Consider the following 20,350-nt stretch of genomic DNA (forward strand, 5'->3'; position numbering starts at 1 on the left):
TATAATTTCACCGATTCAGTATATGAGACGCTAAGTTGTTTCAATCTAATTGATCGCAATAATCCTCCAACTTTAGAAGAAATGACGAACACCTGGTTATTATCACCATGGCGAGAAGAACTTCCACCCAACACTCTCTTCGATGAAATTTCTGCCTTAGAAGAAGTTGATGTTCATCTGCAGGGCGATTCATCCCTTGATAAGTGGACGTACTTTTTCAAGAAAGAGCCAGCTCCGAGTTTACTGAAACTGTTCCAGTATTGTGCATCAATTCCGGTATCAAATGCAAACGTTGAACGAATTTTCAGCGTCATGGAAAATTTGTGGACTGACGAACGTAACCGACTGCTTGTACCATCAGTTCGAAGTGAACTTTGTATATTTTTTAATATTTCTCAACGTTGTACTGAAATTAAAGAATTATTCCTTAAACACAAAGAATTGATCAAAGCTGCGCAGTCAAATAAAAAATACACACGACAGCAAAGTAAAACGTAATTTAATATTTTACATATTATTATAATATATTTGATGTTTTGAATTTTAAGTAAAGTTTTGAAGTGATTATTTTAATATGTGTTAAAATGTTTCTAAGAAAATATATAATTTAACTGTAAAAATTTATTTTTATTTTTTTATTACTTAACCCCCCCACCCCCACCCCGCTTGTCCACTATTTTTTGGAAGCAGACCTGGCAACCCTAGTTCTCCAAACTACTCAAAATTTTCACTACCGGTTCTCCAGAACTGGTCAGAACCTGCTGAAACCTGCTGAAACCCACCTCTGGTTGTCACTCAGTAATTTTTATCAACCAAAATAATTCATTTATCCAAGTATGGGCCTGGATGGCCAGAATGTCCTCCAAATGATGTCCCAGCATGGAGGGCCAGCAAGTGGGGGGATGCTTCCTCTGCTCAGTGCCTCTTTAGCAGGGGACTCAGCATCTGTACAAGAAGTCCTGGACAGCAGCCTCCAGTCTAATCAGAAAGGTGTTTCTCCTCCTTTAGCCAGAAATCGGCTACTTCCAGGTGGGACCATCCTTGTTCTCCTGCTGCTGCTTCTGATGATGCTCTTCCCGAGATGTAAGTGGAGGGGAAATGCCCTGGTGCTGTTGGCAGAGCCGCCCTGGTGGTGGCAGCCAGGACCCCTGAGGCTGCTTGAAGTTAGTAGCCCTCTTCCTTTAGGAACCAGCGAGCTGGAGCTGAGTGACTTTCGGAAGATCTCTCTGCTTTGGGCCCCAACAGCCAACTCTCTTCTGATTCTGTTGCTCCTGCTTTGTCCAGGGCCTCCAACTCCCCAGCCCAGGACATTGACCTTCGGAGCGGCTGCTGCTTCCCTTCTCGCCTGCGCAAGGTTGACCCAGAGTCTTCCACAGCTCTCTGGGAACTCCACCCTCCATCGGATGTCCTGTCCTGCAAAGAGAGAAAAATGAAAATCAAAACCTTGGAGGTTTTCTAGTCCAACCCCCTGCTCAAGGCAATAGTCCTTATGAGCTCTGTTATTCCCACCACAACACTGACAGCCAAAGAGGCTTGAAAGAAACAGCTCCTGGGGTATGTGGGTGTGTGCCGGTCCTCATTTCTCCCTCAACCAGCCAGCCTTCCTTCCTTCCTTCCTTCCTTCCTTCCTTCCTTCCTTCCTATCTACTCTGTTTCCCCCAAAATAAGACATCCTCTGATAAGAAGCCCAGTCGGGCTTTTGAGCACATGGCAATAAGGCCAAGCGCTTATTTCAGGGTTCAAAAAAATATAAGACAGGGTCTTATTTTCGGGGAAACATGATTATCTATCTATCATCTATCTATCTATCTATCTATCTATCTATCTATCTATCATCTATCTATCTATCTATCTATCTATCTATCTATCTATCTATCGCATCTATCTATCTATCTATCGCATCTATCTATCTATCCATTTGTGTTTCCCTGAAAATAAAACCAGGTCTTATTTTCTTTTGGGCCCCAACATAAGTATTAGTGCTTATTTTCAGGAGATAACTTACTTTTTTTTCCCATTTATGAGAAACCTATTTCTGCTTGTGGTGGGGCAGGAGATCACACATTGTGCTAGTGCCACTGCCACAAGGCAGGGGGGTAGAGCTGTCCCATGCACCCCACACCAGTTTACCTCAGGGTCCCTGCAGCTGGGCCACCTTGTGGCAGTGACTAGAGCAGCCCCGTCAAGCAGGACCCCCATGCAACGCTGGGCCACTTATTTTGCTTGCTTGCGGCTGCAATGGAACAGGAGGCTGGCAATGGGCCGGTGTCAAAGCCACAAGGTGAGGTGAAGAAATGGAGCTGCCCCCACATGTCCTGCACCGGCTTACCCTAAGACCCCCACATACAGGCCAGCCACACCCTGACACCTGCCTCGTCTCACGGCCGCGGCACCACCACACCACTCAGCCTCCTCTGCTGGATGGCCTGGCTGTGGGGGCCCTGGGACAGCTCCACCACCCTCCCACCTCGCCTCATGGCTGCGGCAAGCAACAAGAAGGAATGGGCAGGTGGGCGGCTGTGCAGGCTCTTAAGTAGGGCTTATTTTGGTGGGTAGGGCTTATATTAGGCACATGAATAAAAAAACCATGCTAGGTCTTATTTTTGGGATAGGTCTCATTTTTGGAAAAACAGGATATCCATCCATCCATTCACCCACCCACCCACCTATATCTATCTATCTATCTATCTATCTATCTATCTATCTATCTATCCATCCATCCATCCATCCATCCATCCATCCATCCATCCATCCTATCATTTATGTATCTCTCATCTATCTATGTAATCTATAGCTATTTCTATCTATCGATATATGTCCGTCCGTCCATCCCTCCCTCCCTCCCACCCTCCACCCATCCGCTCATTTTAAATTCTCTGCTTGAGGAAGGACAAATCTCTCTCTCTCTCTCCCTCCCTCCCTCCCTCATCATCTCCAGGGAACTTTTTCCTGGGCAGCCCCCTTCCCCCCGCCACCCTTTGTTTTTCCATCCTCCCATTCCATCCCCCCCTCCCTTCCAGTCCTTCTCAGACAGAAATCCCACATTGCCCCAAGGTAACCCCAGCTCCAGCTTCTGTACCTGGCTCTCCCCCCTCTCAGTCTCCTCCCTCAGAGCTGATGGGTGCGAGAGGATCACAGAGCCCCAGAGGAGCCCCAAGCAGCTCTTCATCCCATCATGGTTGCCTTAGAAAGACTTTGGGGACGAATGTTCCCCCACCCAACACTTCGATGGTCTTGGCTCTTGGGTATTTCCCAAGATCAGAGTTTTGCATCTTACATAGACTTCAGAAACAATCAGACTCACGTCTAATGTTATTTCGGATTGCAGCGATGAATTTAATAGTCTCTCATTTTCTTTTCTGCCAGAAGTAGTGGGAAGACAGAGTATTTCTGATGGAGAACCCTCAAGTGAAGACTTTGCTTTCCGATTGCAACCCCTCCGGTACTTGCCTGATAGGTGGGAAAAAGAGAGGACAGCTGGCTAATTTTGGGGGGCAGCAGCTCCTGCCTCATGCTGAAAACCTCTAGTCTCGAAGACTTCTAAGTCTGGATGTCTAAGACTTCTAAGTCTAACCCAGCACCTTGAGAAAATTGCATTAGTGCTGCCATCTGTTTGTTATGGACAAAACACAAAATTGTTGGCTGTCAAAAGTTGCTGTTTGTGTGGAAAGGTCTTGTGGGGGTCATGCAGGGGTGAAATTCGACCACCTCCGGCCACCTCGGCCGAGGCGGTAGGGATGATTTGAATTGGTTCACCAAACAGAATGGATTCAACTCTCCTTCCCGGCAAGCTGCAGGCCTTCACACGTTGGCTTGAGGGGCTTCGGCAGTGAAGCGAGCAACCGGCTGCTCTCGCCCTCTCGAAGCCTCAGCAAAAGCCGCTCAAGTCGCCAACGCTTCCCTGGCTCCCTGTCCGGATGTCATCCCATGCGCTGACCCTCTGTGCATGCGCAGAAGAGGCGCATGGGAGCATAGCGTCATCTCTGAGCAGGTAGCAAAGGTAAGGTGACCAGATTTTAACATTGGTAAAGAGGGACATTGTGGGCGTGGCTTATTTTGTGGGTGTGGCTAGCTGGTCATGTGACTGGGTGGGCGTGGCTAGCTGGTCATGTGACCGGGTGGCCATGGCTATGTGTATAGGGTAAGGTGAACAGATTTTAACATTGGTAAGAGGGACACCATTGTGGGCATGGCTTATTGTGTGGGCGTGGCTTGGAGGCCATGTGACTGGGTGGGCATGGCTAGCTGGTCATGTGACCGGGTGGCCATGGCTATGTGTATAGGGACTACTCAGAGGGCTGGAAAGTCATTTCTGACAGGTCCTCACACTTTTGACTGGTCCTCACACTTATGACCATCCTCACATTTATGCCCGTGCAGCATTCTTAACAACCATGTCACTCATTTCACAACTGCTTCTCTTCACCATGATGACAAGATAGGGCAAAAACGTAAAATGTGAGGACAGTCGTAAGTTCGAGGACTGGTCAAAAATGCGAGGACCAGTCAAAAATAACTTTTTCAGCCCTCTGAGTAGTCCATATGCACAAAAGGACTAACCAGAGGGCTGAAAAAAGTCATTTCTGACAGGTCCTCGCACTTTTGACTGGTCCTCACACTTATGACCATCCTCATATTTATGCCCGTGCAGCATTCTTAACAACCATGTCACTCATTTCACAACTGCTTCTCTTCACCATGATGACAAGATAGGGCAAAAATGTAAAATGTGAGGACAGTCGTAAGTTCGAGGACTGGTCAAAAGTGCGAGGACCAGTCAAAAATAACTTTTTCAGCCCTCTGAGTAGTCCATATGCACAAAAGGACTAACCAGAGGTCTGAAAAAAGTCATTTCTGACAGGTCCTCGCACTTTTGACTGGTCCTCACACTTATGACCATCCTCACATTTATGCCCGTGCAGCATTCTTAACAACCATGTCACTCATTTCACAACCGGTTCTCTTCACCATGGTGATAAGATAGGGAAAAAAACGTAAAATGTGAAGACAGTCGTAAGTTCGAGGACTGGTCAAAAGTGCGAGGACCAGTCAAAAATAACTTTTTCAGCCCTCTGAGTAGTCCATATGCACAAAAGGACTAACCAGAGGGCTGAAAAAAGTCATTTCTGACAGGTCCTCACACTTTTGACTGGTCCTCACACTTATGACTATCCTCATATTTATGCCCATGCAGCATTCTTAACAACCATGTCACTCATTTCACAACTGCTTCTCTTCACCATGATGACAAGATAGGGCAAAAATGTAAAACGTGAGGACAGTCGTAAGTTCGAGGACTGGTCAAAAGTGCGAGGACCAGTCAAAAATAACTTTTTCAGCCCTCTGAGTAGTCCATATGCACAAAAGGACTAACCAGAGGGCTGAAAAAAGTCATTTCTGACAGGTCCTCACACTTTTGACTGGTCCTCACACTTATGACCATCCTCACATTTATGCCCGTGCAGCATTCTTAACAACCATGTCACTCATTTCACAACTGCTTCTCTTCACCATGATGACAAGATAGGGCAAAAATGTAAACTGTGAGGACAGTCGTAAGTTCGAGGACTGGTCAAAAGTGCGAGGACCAGTCAAAAATAACTTTTTCAGCCCTCTGAGTAGTCCATATGCATAAAAGGATACAGTAATTGAGAGGGATGAAGGAAGGGAAGGGAAATTAGAGTAGGAGTGACGGTTAAGAGAGGGAGGAAGAGAGGAGGAGAAGGAGAAAGGAAGAGGAAGTAGGGAGGAGAAGAAGAGGGTGGGGGGAAGAGAAAGTAAGAAGGAAAGAAAAGAGAGGTGGTAGGTTTGAGGAGAAAGATTGCTGTACAATAAAAAAGATGAAAGGGAAGAAAGCCAACCCCAAACAAATATAAAGATATTAAGATAAAGAATGAATTGTTAAACTTTAAAGAATAAAAGAGAACAAATATGAATAAATAGCAATAATTAGAAACACACATACATACAATGTATTTTCTTTGAACAGAATATTTGGCTGGTTCACAAATTTAAACAGTGTTTAGTCATTTCCATTAAATTTACAATTTCTATATTTCCTTTTTGCCATCTTTATTCCTCATCTATTTTTTTAAAAAAACAATATTACCCTTCATCCTCATCTCTAATCTTAATCAAATTCAATTTTTCCCTTCTATTCTATTTTATACCCCTTTCCATTGTCATCTATTTTTATATCCATCCTCACATTGGTTAATTATGTAATTATGTAATACAGTTGTTTAATACAAATTCAACATTTTAATATAAATCAATTAGTTATATAACTATCTTTTTTGTATATTAATCAATATGAACATGAATATTCCAATTATTTCCATGCAATCCAATTTCTTACAAATCAATTAATTATACTTACCAATAATAATAAACCAAATAATTTCCCCCATATATTCCTCCAAACCACAACTTAATCATTTCTGCTTTCAACACAGTATACAATTAATAATATCTCAATTATTACAATTCCCTAGTTAAAAAGAGCTTTTTTTTCTTTTGTGTTTTAAAATCTTGAACTCTCCTCTTTTGCCCTAAATAATTTTCCATTGTTTGCACTTACCTTTTTTGGTGAGGAAAAGGAAAATAAATCTGCTGCCTAATTTTCCAACGTTGCAAGCAAACCGCAAAGCCAACAGCCTGTTTTACTTTCGGTTTCGTTTTGAGCTTGGTTTGCACAAAGAGGGAAAAAAAACTGAGCAATTTAGCAAGAGCAGAGCCCTGTGCAAATCAGCTGAGAGGGGGAAGCCGAGCTAATTAACGTAGGGCGGCCCTTTGAAGCCCCACGGCAAGAGTTTAAACAGGTTTTTTCCCTCTAGCCATCAGCGGGGATTCAGGAGGCAGCCGGGAACCAGGAGGCAGAATGAAAAATCGGGACTTTTTTAAAACGCCGCGGGACACGGGACAAATTGCTCAAAAGCGGGACTGTCCCGCCAAAAGCGGGACGTCTGGTCACCTTAAGCAAAGGTAAGTGCATTTTACCCCTGGGGTCATGGCTGAAACTCTCAGAGAGACTTTTCCATCCTCACCAGCTCAGTCAATACAAAAAGATCCAGGGGTGGGTGTCAGTGGATGTGTTTGTTTCACTTACCTATCAGGAAGAGAATCACAGCTAGGATTAAGCCTCCTATAACAATTCCCACAGGAATCAGCCACCCTGTAGCTAAAGAAGGAGAAACATGGCTGTGATTAGAGAGATGCGGAGATCTCTGAGGTCGAGAGGCTGAGCAATGGAAGCATTTTGCAAGCTGCACTGGCCTCCAGGAATAGCCATAGCACTAAGACTTATATATCGCTTCACAGTGCTTTACAGCCCTCTCTAAGCTGTTTACAGAGTCAGCCTATGGCTCCCAACAATCTGGGTCCCCATTTTACCCACCTTGGAAGGATGGAGGGCTGAGTCAACCTTGAGCTGGTGAGACTCGAACTGCCGAACTCCTGACAGTTGGCACTCAGGAGAAGTAGCCTGCAGTATTGCATTCTAACCACTGCGTCACCAGGGCTCAGGTACGGGGAGTGCCCCCACCTGAAAAAAGCCCCCCCCTTCTTCAAGGCCATTCTCTCTGGCCTTTGCAGCCTTGTAGGGTGTAGGGCTTACTACAGGTGGGGGGCACTGCCTGCAGGTTACAGAGGGAAGATGGAATGGCCTTGGGAGGGCAGAAAGAAGAATCACAAGCAAAGCAGCAGCCAGATAAGGGAGGAGGGGGCTAAAGGCTAAGTAAATATGTCCACCTCCTCCTTAGTTCACCTGAAGATAGATGGTGGGAAGGTGAGCCACGTTCAGATTGCAAGATTTTATCACTATCGTTTTATAATAAAAGTAGCACTGATGTAAATGACATCGGTTTCTTACTCTGGTCTACCCTGTTGGGTTGAGCAAGGGCCAGCCTCCCCTCCTGAAAAGGACATTGAATGACATGGGATAACGTGTCCCATCAGATAATTCCCCCGGAAAGGAAAACATTGTTTCCGCTCCATATCATTTCTTTAAAAAAAATTTTTTTTTTAATTTTTTAGACAAACATTTAATAGATCAGTCATTCCTTCCATGTGACATCTCACTGTTGTCTCCAAAACTACTTCTTTTTGTTGTTTATTCTATCTTCATTCTCACCAAGTCCATTACAACAATTCTTCACTAACACAATATTCCAATTGTAGCATTTTTATACATAACTATTGATTTACTTATTTGTATCTCTTTTCTAACCAATGGTACAATTGATTCCATGTCTTAAAGTATTCTGAATCTTTTCTTTCTTTAATCATCCAAGTCAATCTATTCATTCCTGCAGAGTCTAAAATTTGTTTAATTACTTCTCCTTCCAAAGGTATTTTCTCTGCTTTCCAATTTTGTGCATAAACAATCCTTGCAGCTGTTATTCCCCCAGAAAGGAAAACATTGTTTCCACTCCATATCATTTCTGTTATATCTACTACTTCCACATACAGCAGCCCTTGACTTATGACCACGATTGGAACCAGACTCATTGAGCAAAGCAGTCATTAAATGAGACTTCCACGTAACTGCATTACTCAAAGACAACTTTCCCAATTGCAATCATTAAGCAATTACACGGATCATTAAGTAGTTCCCCAACTTTTCTGGGTTGGCGGCCCAGGGAGGGAGGAAAGAGGGATGATTTTGTGGGAGGGGCAGGTGCAAGCATACGGGCATACGTGCCTGTAACATTCAGGGCGATGCTCACAGGAGTGGGGCCACCAGCGCCCGCAATGAGGCTCGCAGAAGTGGGGGCATGCATGTTTCGCAGACGCCCATGTACCGGCTGGCCACTCATGCAGCCCAGTGGCGATTAGGCCATGGCCCAGTAGTTGGCTGCAGCCCATAGTTTGGGGACCCCTGAAGTCGAACGTGTGGGTTGGGAAAGCTCTGGAGGCTTCAGGCTATTCCCAGGCTCAGGAGGCCTTGGGCAGCTACAGGGCTCGCCAGCTGCTACAGTCCAGGAGGTTTTGGCCAGCTACAGGTCCCAGTGGCATAATTCTATGTGTAATAACCATTCAACCTCTCACCTGTTTCCTCCTTCAAGGGCAAGACCAGGGGCTCCTGCAGGCCCTCATGGTTCAGGTGACACTGAAAACGGTCCCTCTCCTTGGGGTCGATCTCAATGCTGAGCCAGACATTATAGGTCCAATCAAAGTTGGGGGTCATGTTCCTATGGAGGGTCTCATTCTGGCAGACTTTTCCATCCCTCATCCAGGTGGCCTGGATCTTCTTAGGGTAGAAGCCAGAGGCATGGCAGATGAGGACCTCCAGGCTGTCATTCACCACCTTGTGGGTCACCGTCCCCACCGGGGGCTCTGCAGAAACACCAACACCAGAGTTCCTGGGATTTTCTGGTCAGGTAATTGAATAACAGTGAAGAACTTATCTGGTCATCCTCTCCCGCTGCTCCTTCTCTTCTCCTGACCCTGTGGGACCCCTCAAAGTTGGAGCATCGAAGCTCTTTACATTTATTTTTGAAAGGGATACAAAGAGCTTTTGGGTAAAGTTCTCACTGTAACAAAAATAATGGCAATGCTTGGGGATTGATTCAGTTTTGCCCTCCCCCCACTCCCAATTAAATTTGTTCACATCATCCCAAACGGAAACCAGGACAGAGTCCTCTTTGGGTTCAGCGGGAAGATGTAGGAATTACAATTTCTTTTTGCTTTGCAAGATTTTTTCATGGAAATGGATCTCAGCCTTCATCCCTGGCTTAATTAGTTTTTGTCTCTTTGAAAAACCTATTTCAGAGGGCATAGACCAGTGATGGCTAACCTTTTTACCATCGCGTGCCAAAAGCGGGGGGAGCACAGGGGGGACACACGCATGTGTGCCCACACCCATAATTCAATGTCCCCCGGGGCCTGCGCATGCGTGCACGACCCCTCTGCGCTCCCCCCGCCGCTTTTGGCACGCGACGGCAAAAAGGTTACTGGTGGGCCCGGTAGGCCCGTTTTTGCCCTCCCCAGGCTCCAGAGGCTTTCTTGGAGCCTGGGGAGGGCTGAAACAGCCTTCCCCATCCCCCTGGAGGCCCTCTGGAGGCTGGAAACGGCCCGTTTCCCGACTTCCGGTGGGCCCAGAAGGTCTGAAAATCAGCTGGCGCTGAGCTAGGGCAACACTCGCTTGCCCACAGATATGGCTCACAGGTGAAACACGTGCCATAGGTTTGCCATCTCGGGCATAGACGATTCTTTTCCCCATTGTCCTTCTAGAATCTGGTGTGGGATACACCCAGATTTTATTTTTTATTTTTTGCTAAGGGCATGAACGGTGGCTTGGCTAAGTAGGGCAGAAATGATACTGGGAGACAGAGAGGAGGGAGCCTGCAAGCGCAATGGGAGCCCATTTGGTCACTCACTTGTGTCCTTCGGAGTCTCCTTCCTGTAGGACAGGTATCTCTTCAGCCACTCAATGCAGTTTTTCTCCAGGTAGTCTTTATTTCTCTGGAACCACTCTGGATTCTCCTCCTGGGGCTGAGCTGCCACCCAGCTGAGAGTCTCATTCTCGAAGGTGATGACGTCCATCCCATCATAGCCATAACGGAAAAACCTTCCTTTGCTCCCGTCTTCCCTGAGCTCACAGCCCAAAATCGCCTGCGAGGTGTGAAATCCTAAAAGAGAGGAATGGGTGAGAAGGATTCCCCTTTTCAGAGACCCTCCCCTCTAGAAGGGCCACTAGGAGGGAGCTTTGCTCTAGGAGGTTATCTAGGAGTTTTCCACTAGGAGATTATCTTCGAAACCGCCTTCTGCCGCATAGCTCCCAACGACCGGTGAGATCCCACAGAGTTGGTCTCCTCCGGGTCCCATCAGCTAAACAATGCCGGCTGGCGGGCCCACGGGGGAGGGCCTTCTCCGTGGCTGCCCCAGCTCTCTGGACCCAGTTACCTCCTGAGGTCCGGACCAGCCCCACCCTATTGGCTTTCCAAAAAGCGGTGAAGACCTGGCTTTTCCGGCAGGCCTGGGGCCGTTGATCTCGTTTTTGTGATCTGGCGAGATCCGGCCATGAATGGCGTGAATGAGTTTTTAATTTTTAAATGTTTTTTTACGATGATTTTTTAAAATGTATTGTGAGCCGCCCTGAGCCTTCGGAGAGGGGCGTCATATCAATTGAATTGAATTGAATTGAATTGAATTGAATTTTGAATTGCTCCCCTCCCACTAAGGATGGGAAACCCAATCTCTCCTCCTCTTTCTATCCCACAAACAGAAAAGTCTTTTAGTGATCAGAGGGCAGTTAATCCTTTGGGGGCAGGAGCAGAGTGTGAAGAATCTCAGAAGGTGAAGGAGAAAAATCTGGGGGTCATACCTTTGCAGGAAATAACATCTAACCTGGGCATCAAGGTGGCAGTGCCTTTGCTCACCTTCAGTTGGGCGGCCGGGTGTTGACAACTCCTTCAGTTTAGCCTGGAACACCCTCTCAGGGGCCAGAAAGTTCTCCTTCTCCACCTCCTTCATCCAGGGCACCAGAGGCTCCATCTTCCTGGTGAGGCTGTCAAAGCGAGCGATGGGCTGGTCATCCAGGCAGCTCCTAACGGAGAACTGTGGCTGCTCCAGGCTGGGATCCGACACTTCCAGGTAGTAATAACACAGAGACGCATTTGCCTTTACTTAGAGGATAAAACCAAAATAATATTTGTTTAATACCAGCCTAAGTCCTTTAGATGTCAATACCATGTTTCCCCCCAAATACCCTGAAAACAATCCCTCACCCAATTTTCATGCCTGTGCCTAATATAAGCCCTACCCCAAAAATCAGCCCCAGTTAAGCCCTGCCTACTCAGTCCCACCGTCTGATTGTACAAGATGGGGTGTGTCACATGCGTGAAAATCAAGCTAGGGCGGAGATGGGGGTGGAGCTGCCCCATGCGCCCCACACCTGTTTACCTTAGGACTGCCATAGCAAGGGCCCTCCCATGCCCAGACACCTATGGAACCACTGGCTGACTTTTTCTGTGGCCACTTGCGACCAGATGCCACATGGTGTGTCACGCCAATGTCGCCACTCGTGGCAGGACGTTGTGTGGCGTATCATGCCAGTGCCGCCGCTTGCGGCAGGAGACTGCATGGCATGGCATGCTGGTACCCCATTGTGCCAGTGCCACCACTCATGGCAGGAGGCCACACGGCACATCACACCAGTGCCACCGCTCATGCTCACAACACAATACGCCTCAGGGCCTCCTGCTGCGAGCGGCGGCACCGGTGTGATGCGCCACACTGCATCTGGCTGCAAGTGGCCTCAGAAGTCAGAGAGCAGCATGATAGGGGTTGGGGCATGGGAGGCCTAGCTGCAGTGGTCCTAAGGTAAGGAGGTAAGACATCCCCCGAAAATAAGACCTGGTGCTTATTTTGGGGCTCAAAAGAAAATAAGATCAGGTCTTATTTTCAGGAAAACATGGTAACTTCAGCTAAGGTGATGTTTTTCTTATTTTATTTTCTTTAGTATCTCTACCCTTACAGGGTTTTCTCCCCATGGCTCAAAGATACTTACATGTTTGCAAACATAAAAAATATATGAGGGAGGGGGGAGAGTCTCAAGTTTAAATATTATAAAAAGACCCTGATCTTTTCTCAACGTCCCATTTATATGCAAACTTTCCAAACTGTGTTAAAGTTCAGTGTAAATATTCAAACACGCAAATACAGCACAGAATTTTGGCTTCCCCCCCCCCTTTTTTTTACTTCTGCCCTTTGGTGGCAAATAGTCAGTGAGACAGCCAGAGATATAATGATGGGGGGGAAGGAAATGGGTAGCTGAACTGAATAAATGTTAAATTAGGATTTACTATATAGTCTTATAGTGGAAGGTTGTTTTGAAATGTTATATTAATATATACAAAAGATTTGACTTAAGAGATATACGTATGGGGGGTAGTAAAAGAGTAGATTATGAGCGGAAATCGCTAAATTGGGAGATATAATAATATTATTATGTTAAATTAGGAGTTATTAGATAATGTTATAATAGAATGTCACTTTGAAATGTATAGTATAGTATAGTATAAGGGGGATATGATAATTTTATTAGAAAGAAAGGGTCAGCATATGGAGATGGAGTAAGTGGATGGTAAAGTATGATATAATCTGTTATGAATTTGGGTTTTATTATGAAGAGGTCACAGGGGAAGGGGAGGGTGAGGGGGGGTTAGGGAGGAGGGGGGGGGAAAAGGGGGAAAAATCTGTATTTGAAAAACTTTTTCAATAAAAAAAAAAAAGACACCCGACCTCGCCAAATTCTAGTTTATGCCTTGAGTACTAAACAAACGAGGAATATCAGGACAAAAATAAAAAATCAGTTTTGTGATTTTGCCTTCTGGTGATGTGCCTGGTGTCGTAAAACTCTTACAGGTGCAGTGGTACCTTGGTACTCAACTGTTTTGAAACTCATCGAATTTGGTACTTAACACATTTTGGGGCACAAAAGAAAATAAGACCGGATCTTATTTTCGGGGGAAACACGGTAGTAAGGAGTGGGGTTTATTCTCAATTTATATTCTTAGTGGCTTGCGTGTCAGTGTCGGTAGGAGTGGCCTTGAAGTTCTTTGGTTTGGCTCGCACTGTTGGCTTCTTTGGCAGTTCCTTGATTGGATTATTGTTTACTTTTTGATTGTTAGTCTACAGTTAATCTTGGTGTCAATTTACACTTGTCTGGGTGCTGATTGGTGGTGGGGAGGTGCTTTAGTCTTCTTCTTCCCTTTTTAACTTGTTGATTGCCTCTTTTGCATAGGTAGGACGTATACATTGTTTATGTCTATGTGTCTATTGATGGCTAATTTGACAGAGTGCCAAGCTTCCAGAAATTCTCTAGCACTTCTGGAGTTGGCTTGGTCTTGGATGGTCACAGTTTCCCAGTTGAAATTATGGTCAAGTCTGTCCACACATCGTGACATTAAAGAGTTTTCATCATGTCTGCAAACTCCTAGCTAGCTGCTGTTCATCATTATGTTCTCCTAGGCCCGTGATGGCGAACCTATGGCACGCGTGCCACAAGTGGCACGTGTAGCCATATCAGTGGCCACGCCAGCTCAGCTCTGGCATGCATGTGCGTGCCGGCCAGCTGATTTTCGGGCCTTCTGGGCCCACCAGAAGTATGGAAACAGGCTGTTTCCTGCCTCTGGACGGCCTGGAGGTGGTGGGGAAGGCCTGTTTTTCTTTCTTACCTGGCTCCAGATCCTCTCTATGCATCTGGGGAGGGCGAAAACAGCCTTTCCCACTCCCTCGGAGGCCCTCTGGAGGCCTGAAAGGGCCCATTTCCAAACTCCCGGTGGGACAGGAAGTGACGTTTTTGCTATACTCAGCCTCCAGAGACTCCTAGGGCATGGGAAAGGCTGTTTTCGCCCTCCACAGATGCATAAAGAGGATCTGGAGGCCAGGTAAGCCCGCTCCTGGCACGCGATGGCAAAAAGGTTAGCCATCACTGTCCTAGGCTGTAGTACAGGTCCTCGCTCCCTACTAGCACTGGTGATGGTACCTGTTTTGGGTACTGAAATATCTACAAGAAAACAACCGAGCTCAGGGCTTCCTGTGACATTTGGGACTTTTTCTTCATGGATACTAACAAGGTTGAGGATTCTCTGAGAAAAAGAGGTCTGATAGACATCCCAGAGAAGAAGAAAACGCTCAATCCTGAAGCTGGCCTAACTGAGGCCATTTTGAGACTTTAGTGCTGAAACACTGGAGCCAGAAGACAGGGATGGGGGTGGGGGAGTTGCTGCTCAGGCGCCCAGCCTTCCTTCCTTCCTTCCTGTTAAGGATATTGGTGTTGTGTTTATTCATTGCTCTCAGCAACGTTTCCTTGTGCATTTACTCTGCTGGATGGTAACACAACAACAATATCCTTAACCCTTCCTTCCTTCCTTCCTTCCTTCCTTCCTTCCTTCCTTCCTTCCTTCCTCTCTCTCTCTTTCTTTCTTGTCTCCTCTCTCTCTCTCTCTCTTTCTCCCTTCCCTTCCTCCTTCCCTCTCTCTTTCTAAGGCTAGGATACCCACCTGAAACAAAAACTCCTTTGGGTGAAGCCGGCTTACTATCTGCACCCCCACCCCTGCTCTTCCCTTCCACCCTTCCGCTTCCTTCCTTCTCCTTTCTCTTTCTTTCTTTCTTTCTTTCTTTCTTTCTTTCTTTCTTTCTTTCTTTCTTTCTTTCTTTCTCTCTCTTTCTTGTCTCCTCTCTCTCTCTCTCTCTTTCTCCCTTCCCTTCCTCCTTCCCTCTCTCTTTCTAAGGGTAGGATACCCACCTGAAACAAAAACTCCTTTGGGTGAAGCCGGCTTACTATCTGCACCCCCACCCCCGCTCTTCCACCCCTCCTCTTCCTAGCGCCTGAGCAGCAACTCCCCCAACACCCACCCCCACGCCTGCGCTTCTGGCTGCCAGCATTGGCAACTAACCAATTGGCTGGCGGCTAACCATCCAGGGAGGCAAAAAGCCCGGGACGAACAGTGTGGTGTCGAATGGGCCATGCCGAACCATGTGGGACGGAGGGGCCGTGGGCGAATGGGCTGGGGTGTTTTAGCTGAGGAGAAAAGCTAGAGGAGAATCCCCCGAGGCAGAAGCCTGGCGGAGAAGCAGGTGCGGCCAAGGACAGGAGGCTAAAAGTCCGAAACCCAATATGACATACTCAATAAAACTTATTCTTTAAGGAATCTACCTGCCTTGGAGTTTTGTTTGCTACAGGTATGTTACTTGGAACCCTGACAAAATCTTTATTTTATGTGGAAGAGCTTTGAGTTTTTAATAAAACAATTTTAGGATTTTTAAAAATATATTAACAAGAATTTCCTAGGGAAATGGGACTTGAACGACATTCCTGGGGGAAAAAAAAGTATTTTATCCTATAAGGATAAACTGGAGGGAGTGACTTAAATTCAGTGAGTTAATCCGAGTTAGGATGGATCTTTACAAGTCTGGCATATGTATTGAAAGAAAGTTTTAATGTAGTATTGTGTTTTTGGATTCTGGGTTTATGAAGTGGGTTTGAAAGTAAAGTTTTTTTCTCCTTTATATATGAAGTTTGAGTAATCCTTAAAATTTGTAAAGCATTAGTGAAAGTGAATTTTAATATATGCATGTAAGAGGAAGTTTAAAAAGAGCAAAATTAAAAAAAAATCTGTGTTAGAACTTATTGGTTTTAGAAATGTTTTAAAGAAAAGTTTAACATTTTAAAATTAAAAAAAAGTTTTTTGTCATTTAGGGTTAAAAAATGTGAAGGAATATACTGAATTTTATTAATCTACCGTACACTATGATGGTGTATAAATATTAATGAGCAAACAGAAATATATATTATTTCCCACAGCAAGGAAAAACTGTTAAATTGATTCTTTTATCCAAAGAAGAGAATATATTTAATTTTGTTCGTTTGAAAATTGCTTCCAGACTCTGTGCTTGTGATGGGGGGGAAATGAAATATTGATGTTGTTTTTGTTGATTAGACAAAATTAGCTGTTGTAGAAATGGCTAGTATATACTATTGTACAAAAGTAAAAAGTTGAGGTTATAATGTTATTCTCCTCTATTGTGCCAAAGAAAGTTGGAAGTCAATGACTTTTTTTTCCTTTTTCCCTTCCCAATCCACATTTTCTCTTTTTCCTCCCCCCAGTTTTCCATTCCTTTTTTATTTTCCTTTGTTTCCTTTGTTTCAATAAAAAAATAATAAAATTTGAAAATCAAAGAAAACCACCAAGCTCAGAGAGCCACCAAGGACCTCTCGTTTCAACCCTGATCTAGAAATATTCTCCTTTAGAGGAGGGACTAGATGCCCTCTGGTAGACTTTCAGCTGGCAGTATAAAACCATGCAAAAAGTCTACAGCGAGACTAAAAGGTGTATTTGTTTCAGATTGATAGGATGCCAACCGGGCGAAGCTTTTGGAACTCGCTGCCACAAGAAAACCAAGTTGCCCACCTCAGGTCTCCTTAGCTTCCCCCCCTCCGGCCACTCACCTGCGCATCCTTCCCCGCATCCTCCTCGCAACACCAGGACGGCCGCCGCGGACAGAAGCCCCAAGGCCGCCACCGGGAGCCCCATCTGGACCCGGACGCCGAAAGGCAGCCCCGATCAGCTTGGCGGCGAAGGAGAAAGTCTGTAAAGGGCGCCTGCACAGGGGCTGAGCGCTGGAAAGGGAAAGTGGCGCGGTCGTCATCTGCCGGGTCCCCTCGCCGAAGCTTCCTTTTGGGGGAAAAGGAAAGGAGACCCCTTAGAGAGCCAGGAAAGGAAAGGAGACGGAGCCAAAGGAGATTTCAGGGCAAAAAAATCTGCCCAGCCCCCGAGTGCGCACAGAATAATAAAATTGGAAAGGACCTTAGAGGTCTTCTAGTCCAACCCCTTAGCTGGTGGGCCAGGTGTCGTGGGAACGGCCTTTTAGTATTTAGTATTTTTAGTATTTTATTTAATTTGTATACCGCCCTCCTCCTGCAGGACTCAGGGCGGTGAACAGCCAAGATAAAACAGAACATACAAAATTTAAAAACAGTTTAAAAGGTAATTAAATATTTTTGGCCACAATTTAAAACAACCCAATTAAAATCAATTTCAAATTAACCAAAACTGATGGGGTCAAGCCAGCCCAGCTAGGTGAAATAAGTAAGTTTTCAGGGCCCGACGAAAAGTCCTTTGTGGAAGAGCGGGTCAGCTCAGCACTTCTGGTTACCCAAGAGAGAGACCCCTTTGCCCCCTTGGGTTAGGGGTGGGGGGTGGGGGAGGCTACCATCCCCATCTTCCCCTGCGGCCTGGGGATGATGAGAGTTGGACTCCAACACCCGAGGAAGGCGCTAAATTACCTGGTTAAGCAGGAGCCGTCTGGAATCGGCCGTTCTTTAAATCCACGTTAATTTAATCAAATCACATCCTTCCCCTCCTCACCTGCCGGGCCTTCCCCGCTTCTTTGCTCCCCTCTTTGCTGCCTTCAGACCTTACCAGGCCGGCTGGTAACCTTCGCCAGGAAATGAATCGAGACGGGACCCAAAACAGAACCTAATTTGACTGATCCTCTGTTTCTTACGTTTCAATAAAAAAAGAATAAAATTTGAAAATCAAAGAAAACCACCAAGCTCAGAGAGCCACCCAGGACCCTGATCTAGAAATATTCTCCTTTAGAGGAGGGACTAGATGCCCTCTGGTAGACTTCCAGTTGGCAGTATAAAACCATGCAAAAAGTCTACAGCGAGACCAAAACGTGTATTTATTTCAGACTGATAGGAGAGCCAGGAAAGGGAAGGAGACGGAATCAAAGGAGATTTCAGGGCAAAAAAAATCTGCCCGGCCTCCGAGCGCGCACAGAATAATGAGATTGGAAGGGACCTTAGAGGTCTTCTAGTCCAACCCCTTTGTTGCTGGGCCAGGCGTCGTGGGAACGGCCTTTGTGGAAGAGCCGGTCAGCTCAGCGCCTCTGGTTACCCAAGAGAGAGACCCCTTTGCCCCCTTGGGTTAGGGGTGGGGGGTGGGGGAGGCTACAATCCCCATCTTCCCCTGCGGCCTGGGGATGATGGGAGTTGGACTCCAACACGCGAGGAAGGCGCTGGGTTGCCCGGTTAAGCAAGAGCCGTCTGGAATCAAATCACATCACATCAAATCACATCCTTCCCCTCCTCACCTGCCGGGCCTTCCCCGCTTCTTTGCTCCCCTCTTTGCTGCCTTCCGACGTTACGAGGCCGGCTGGTAACCTTCGGCAGGAAATGAATCGAGGCGGGACCCACAAGGGAACCTAATTCGACCGATCCTCAGCGTTTAAGCGCCGGCCTTAATGGGGGGGGGGTCTTGCAATGGGGGCGCTGTCCCGGGGTTGCCTCGCCCCCCCCCTCTCCGAAACGGCTTCCTTCCCTCGTCCTTCCCCGAACTTCCCTTAAAAGTTCTGGAGTTTCTTCCCTTCGTGTTTCTGAGCCAGGAGTGAAAGTGAAAGAAGGTTCAGAGCTCTGCCCGCCTCCCCCTCCCCCCCTCCTCCTCCTCCCCTCCCCCTCCCCCTCCTCCCCCCCCCCATTCTTATCCGGGCAAATCCTGCAGTCAGCTTCTCCCCCCCCCCCCCACGCCCCCTCCCACCCGAAAGCTCCCCCGGAGGGTGGCGGCTTCTGGCTGTGATGCAGCTTCCAGGGTTGCGAAATTTGCGCCATTCCCCGATGCAGCTTCTCATCTGGGCCCATGTCCCCCAGCCTTTCGTGGACCTCAGGGACCACTAAATTCATAATTTTAAATCCTGCGGACCAGGGGTGGGTTCTAATTTTTTTTTTTTTTACTTTTAAAAGCATTTTTTTTTATTTTTATTTTTTTATTGAAAAAGTTTTCAAATACAAATTTTTCCCGCGTTTTTCTCCCCCCCCTCCCTAACCCCCCCTCACCACCCATCCCCCCCCCCGTGACTTCTTCACAACAAAAAAACCTAATTCATAACAGATTATATAATATAATATTTTACCATCCCCTTACTCCCTCCTCTAAATACTGACCCTTACATGCTAGCAATATTATTAATATTATTGCTTCCCCCTTTTACCATACGTTTCAAAATAACATTATATAATAACTTCTAATTTAGCATAATAATATTATTATAACTCCCAATCTAGCAACAATCTGCCTTTTTTAACAATTCAAATAACCTTCCACTTTAGGACTATATAATAAATCCTACTTTAACATTTAATCTTTTGTATATATTAATATGACATTTCAAAGCAGCCTTCCCCATAAATTTTAAAAGCATTTTTTCTACAACCTTAATACGACTATCTTGTATGTACCCGAACGTACAACCAAAATGTTGGAGATGTGATTGTGAGGATGCTACATACTTTCATATTTGGTGGACATGTAAAAAAGGTTAAAGCGTTCTGGATACAAATTTGGTGGATTTTACAAAATATTCTTAAAAAAGAATAGGTTAAAAAAGGTTAAAATTTACACCGCAGTTGTTTCTGCTGGGTATCGTTACGGACTGTACGGTTATAGAAACTAATTTGATTTTGAATGTAATAACTGCAGCAAGATTGTTGGTGGCACAATATTGGAAGAAGCAAGATTTACCTACAATCCAAGAATGGACAATGAAAGTAACAAACCGAGTGGAGTTGGCAAAAATTTCGGCGTACTTGAAGGAACATTCAAATGAAAGATATTTAAGGGACTGGAGAAGATGGATAGATTATATCCAAAGTAAATACCGGAATAAGAAGTTGCAGATAGGTTATGAATAAATATGTAGATATTTGGCGTGTTTTCAGGTAATTAAGCTAGCAGGGTAATTAGGGAATTGAAGGAATAAGAGATGCTGAATGTTATAATTATTTAGATTAGGATGGATTATGATGGTTGAATGTTATATCCTGTAATTTGTTCTGGGAAGA

The 20,350-nt window shown here is 45.8% G+C and overlaps 2 protein-coding genes across 9 annotated transcripts in view; both read right to left on the reverse strand.

The window, feature by feature from the left end:
* LOC117659875 (major histocompatibility complex class I-related protein 1-like) overlaps positions 1-18,968 on the reverse strand; it is a 48,883-nt gene extending 29,915 nt beyond the window's left edge. For 2 of the 8 annotated variants that reach the window (XM_087884578.1, XM_087884574.1), the window contains exons 1-3: positions 18,607-18,938; positions 17,877-18,010; positions 16,958-17,183 (exon numbers count right to left, since the gene is read on the reverse strand). In XM_087884578.1, coding sequence (XP_087740704.1) covers positions 16,958-17,042 — 85 coding nt within the window. In that variant the 5' untranslated portion in view covers positions 17,043-17,183; positions 17,877-18,010; positions 18,607-18,938. Of the gene's footprint in view, positions 1-16,957; positions 17,184-17,876; positions 18,011-18,606 lie in introns of all 8 variants that reach the window. The other 6 variants (XM_087884577.1, XM_087884571.1, XM_087884579.1 and 3 more) reach the window with 5 other exon arrangements.
* On the reverse strand, positions 483-12,172 carry LOC117656965 (major histocompatibility complex class I-related protein 1-like). Its single transcript, XM_087888244.1, has 7 exons — positions 12,010-12,172; positions 11,382-11,627; positions 10,380-10,631; positions 9,049-9,336; positions 7,109-7,180; positions 3,305-3,450; positions 483-1,413 (listed from the first exon to the last, which is right to left on the reverse strand). Exons 1-7 carry the CDS (start codon positions 12,170-12,172, stop codon positions 1,165-1,167), a joined length of 1,416 nt encoding a protein of 471 aa, XP_087744370.1. The 3' UTR covers positions 483-1,164.
* Positions 18,969-20,350: the final 1,382 nt, after the last annotated feature.

The sequence above is a fragment of the Pantherophis guttatus genome, chromosome 2 (assembly GCF_059756535.1).
Source record: "Pantherophis guttatus breed Tessera chromosome 2, ASM5975653v1, whole genome shotgun sequence".
NCBI lineage: Eukaryota > Metazoa > Chordata > Lepidosauria > Squamata > Colubridae > Pantherophis > Pantherophis guttatus.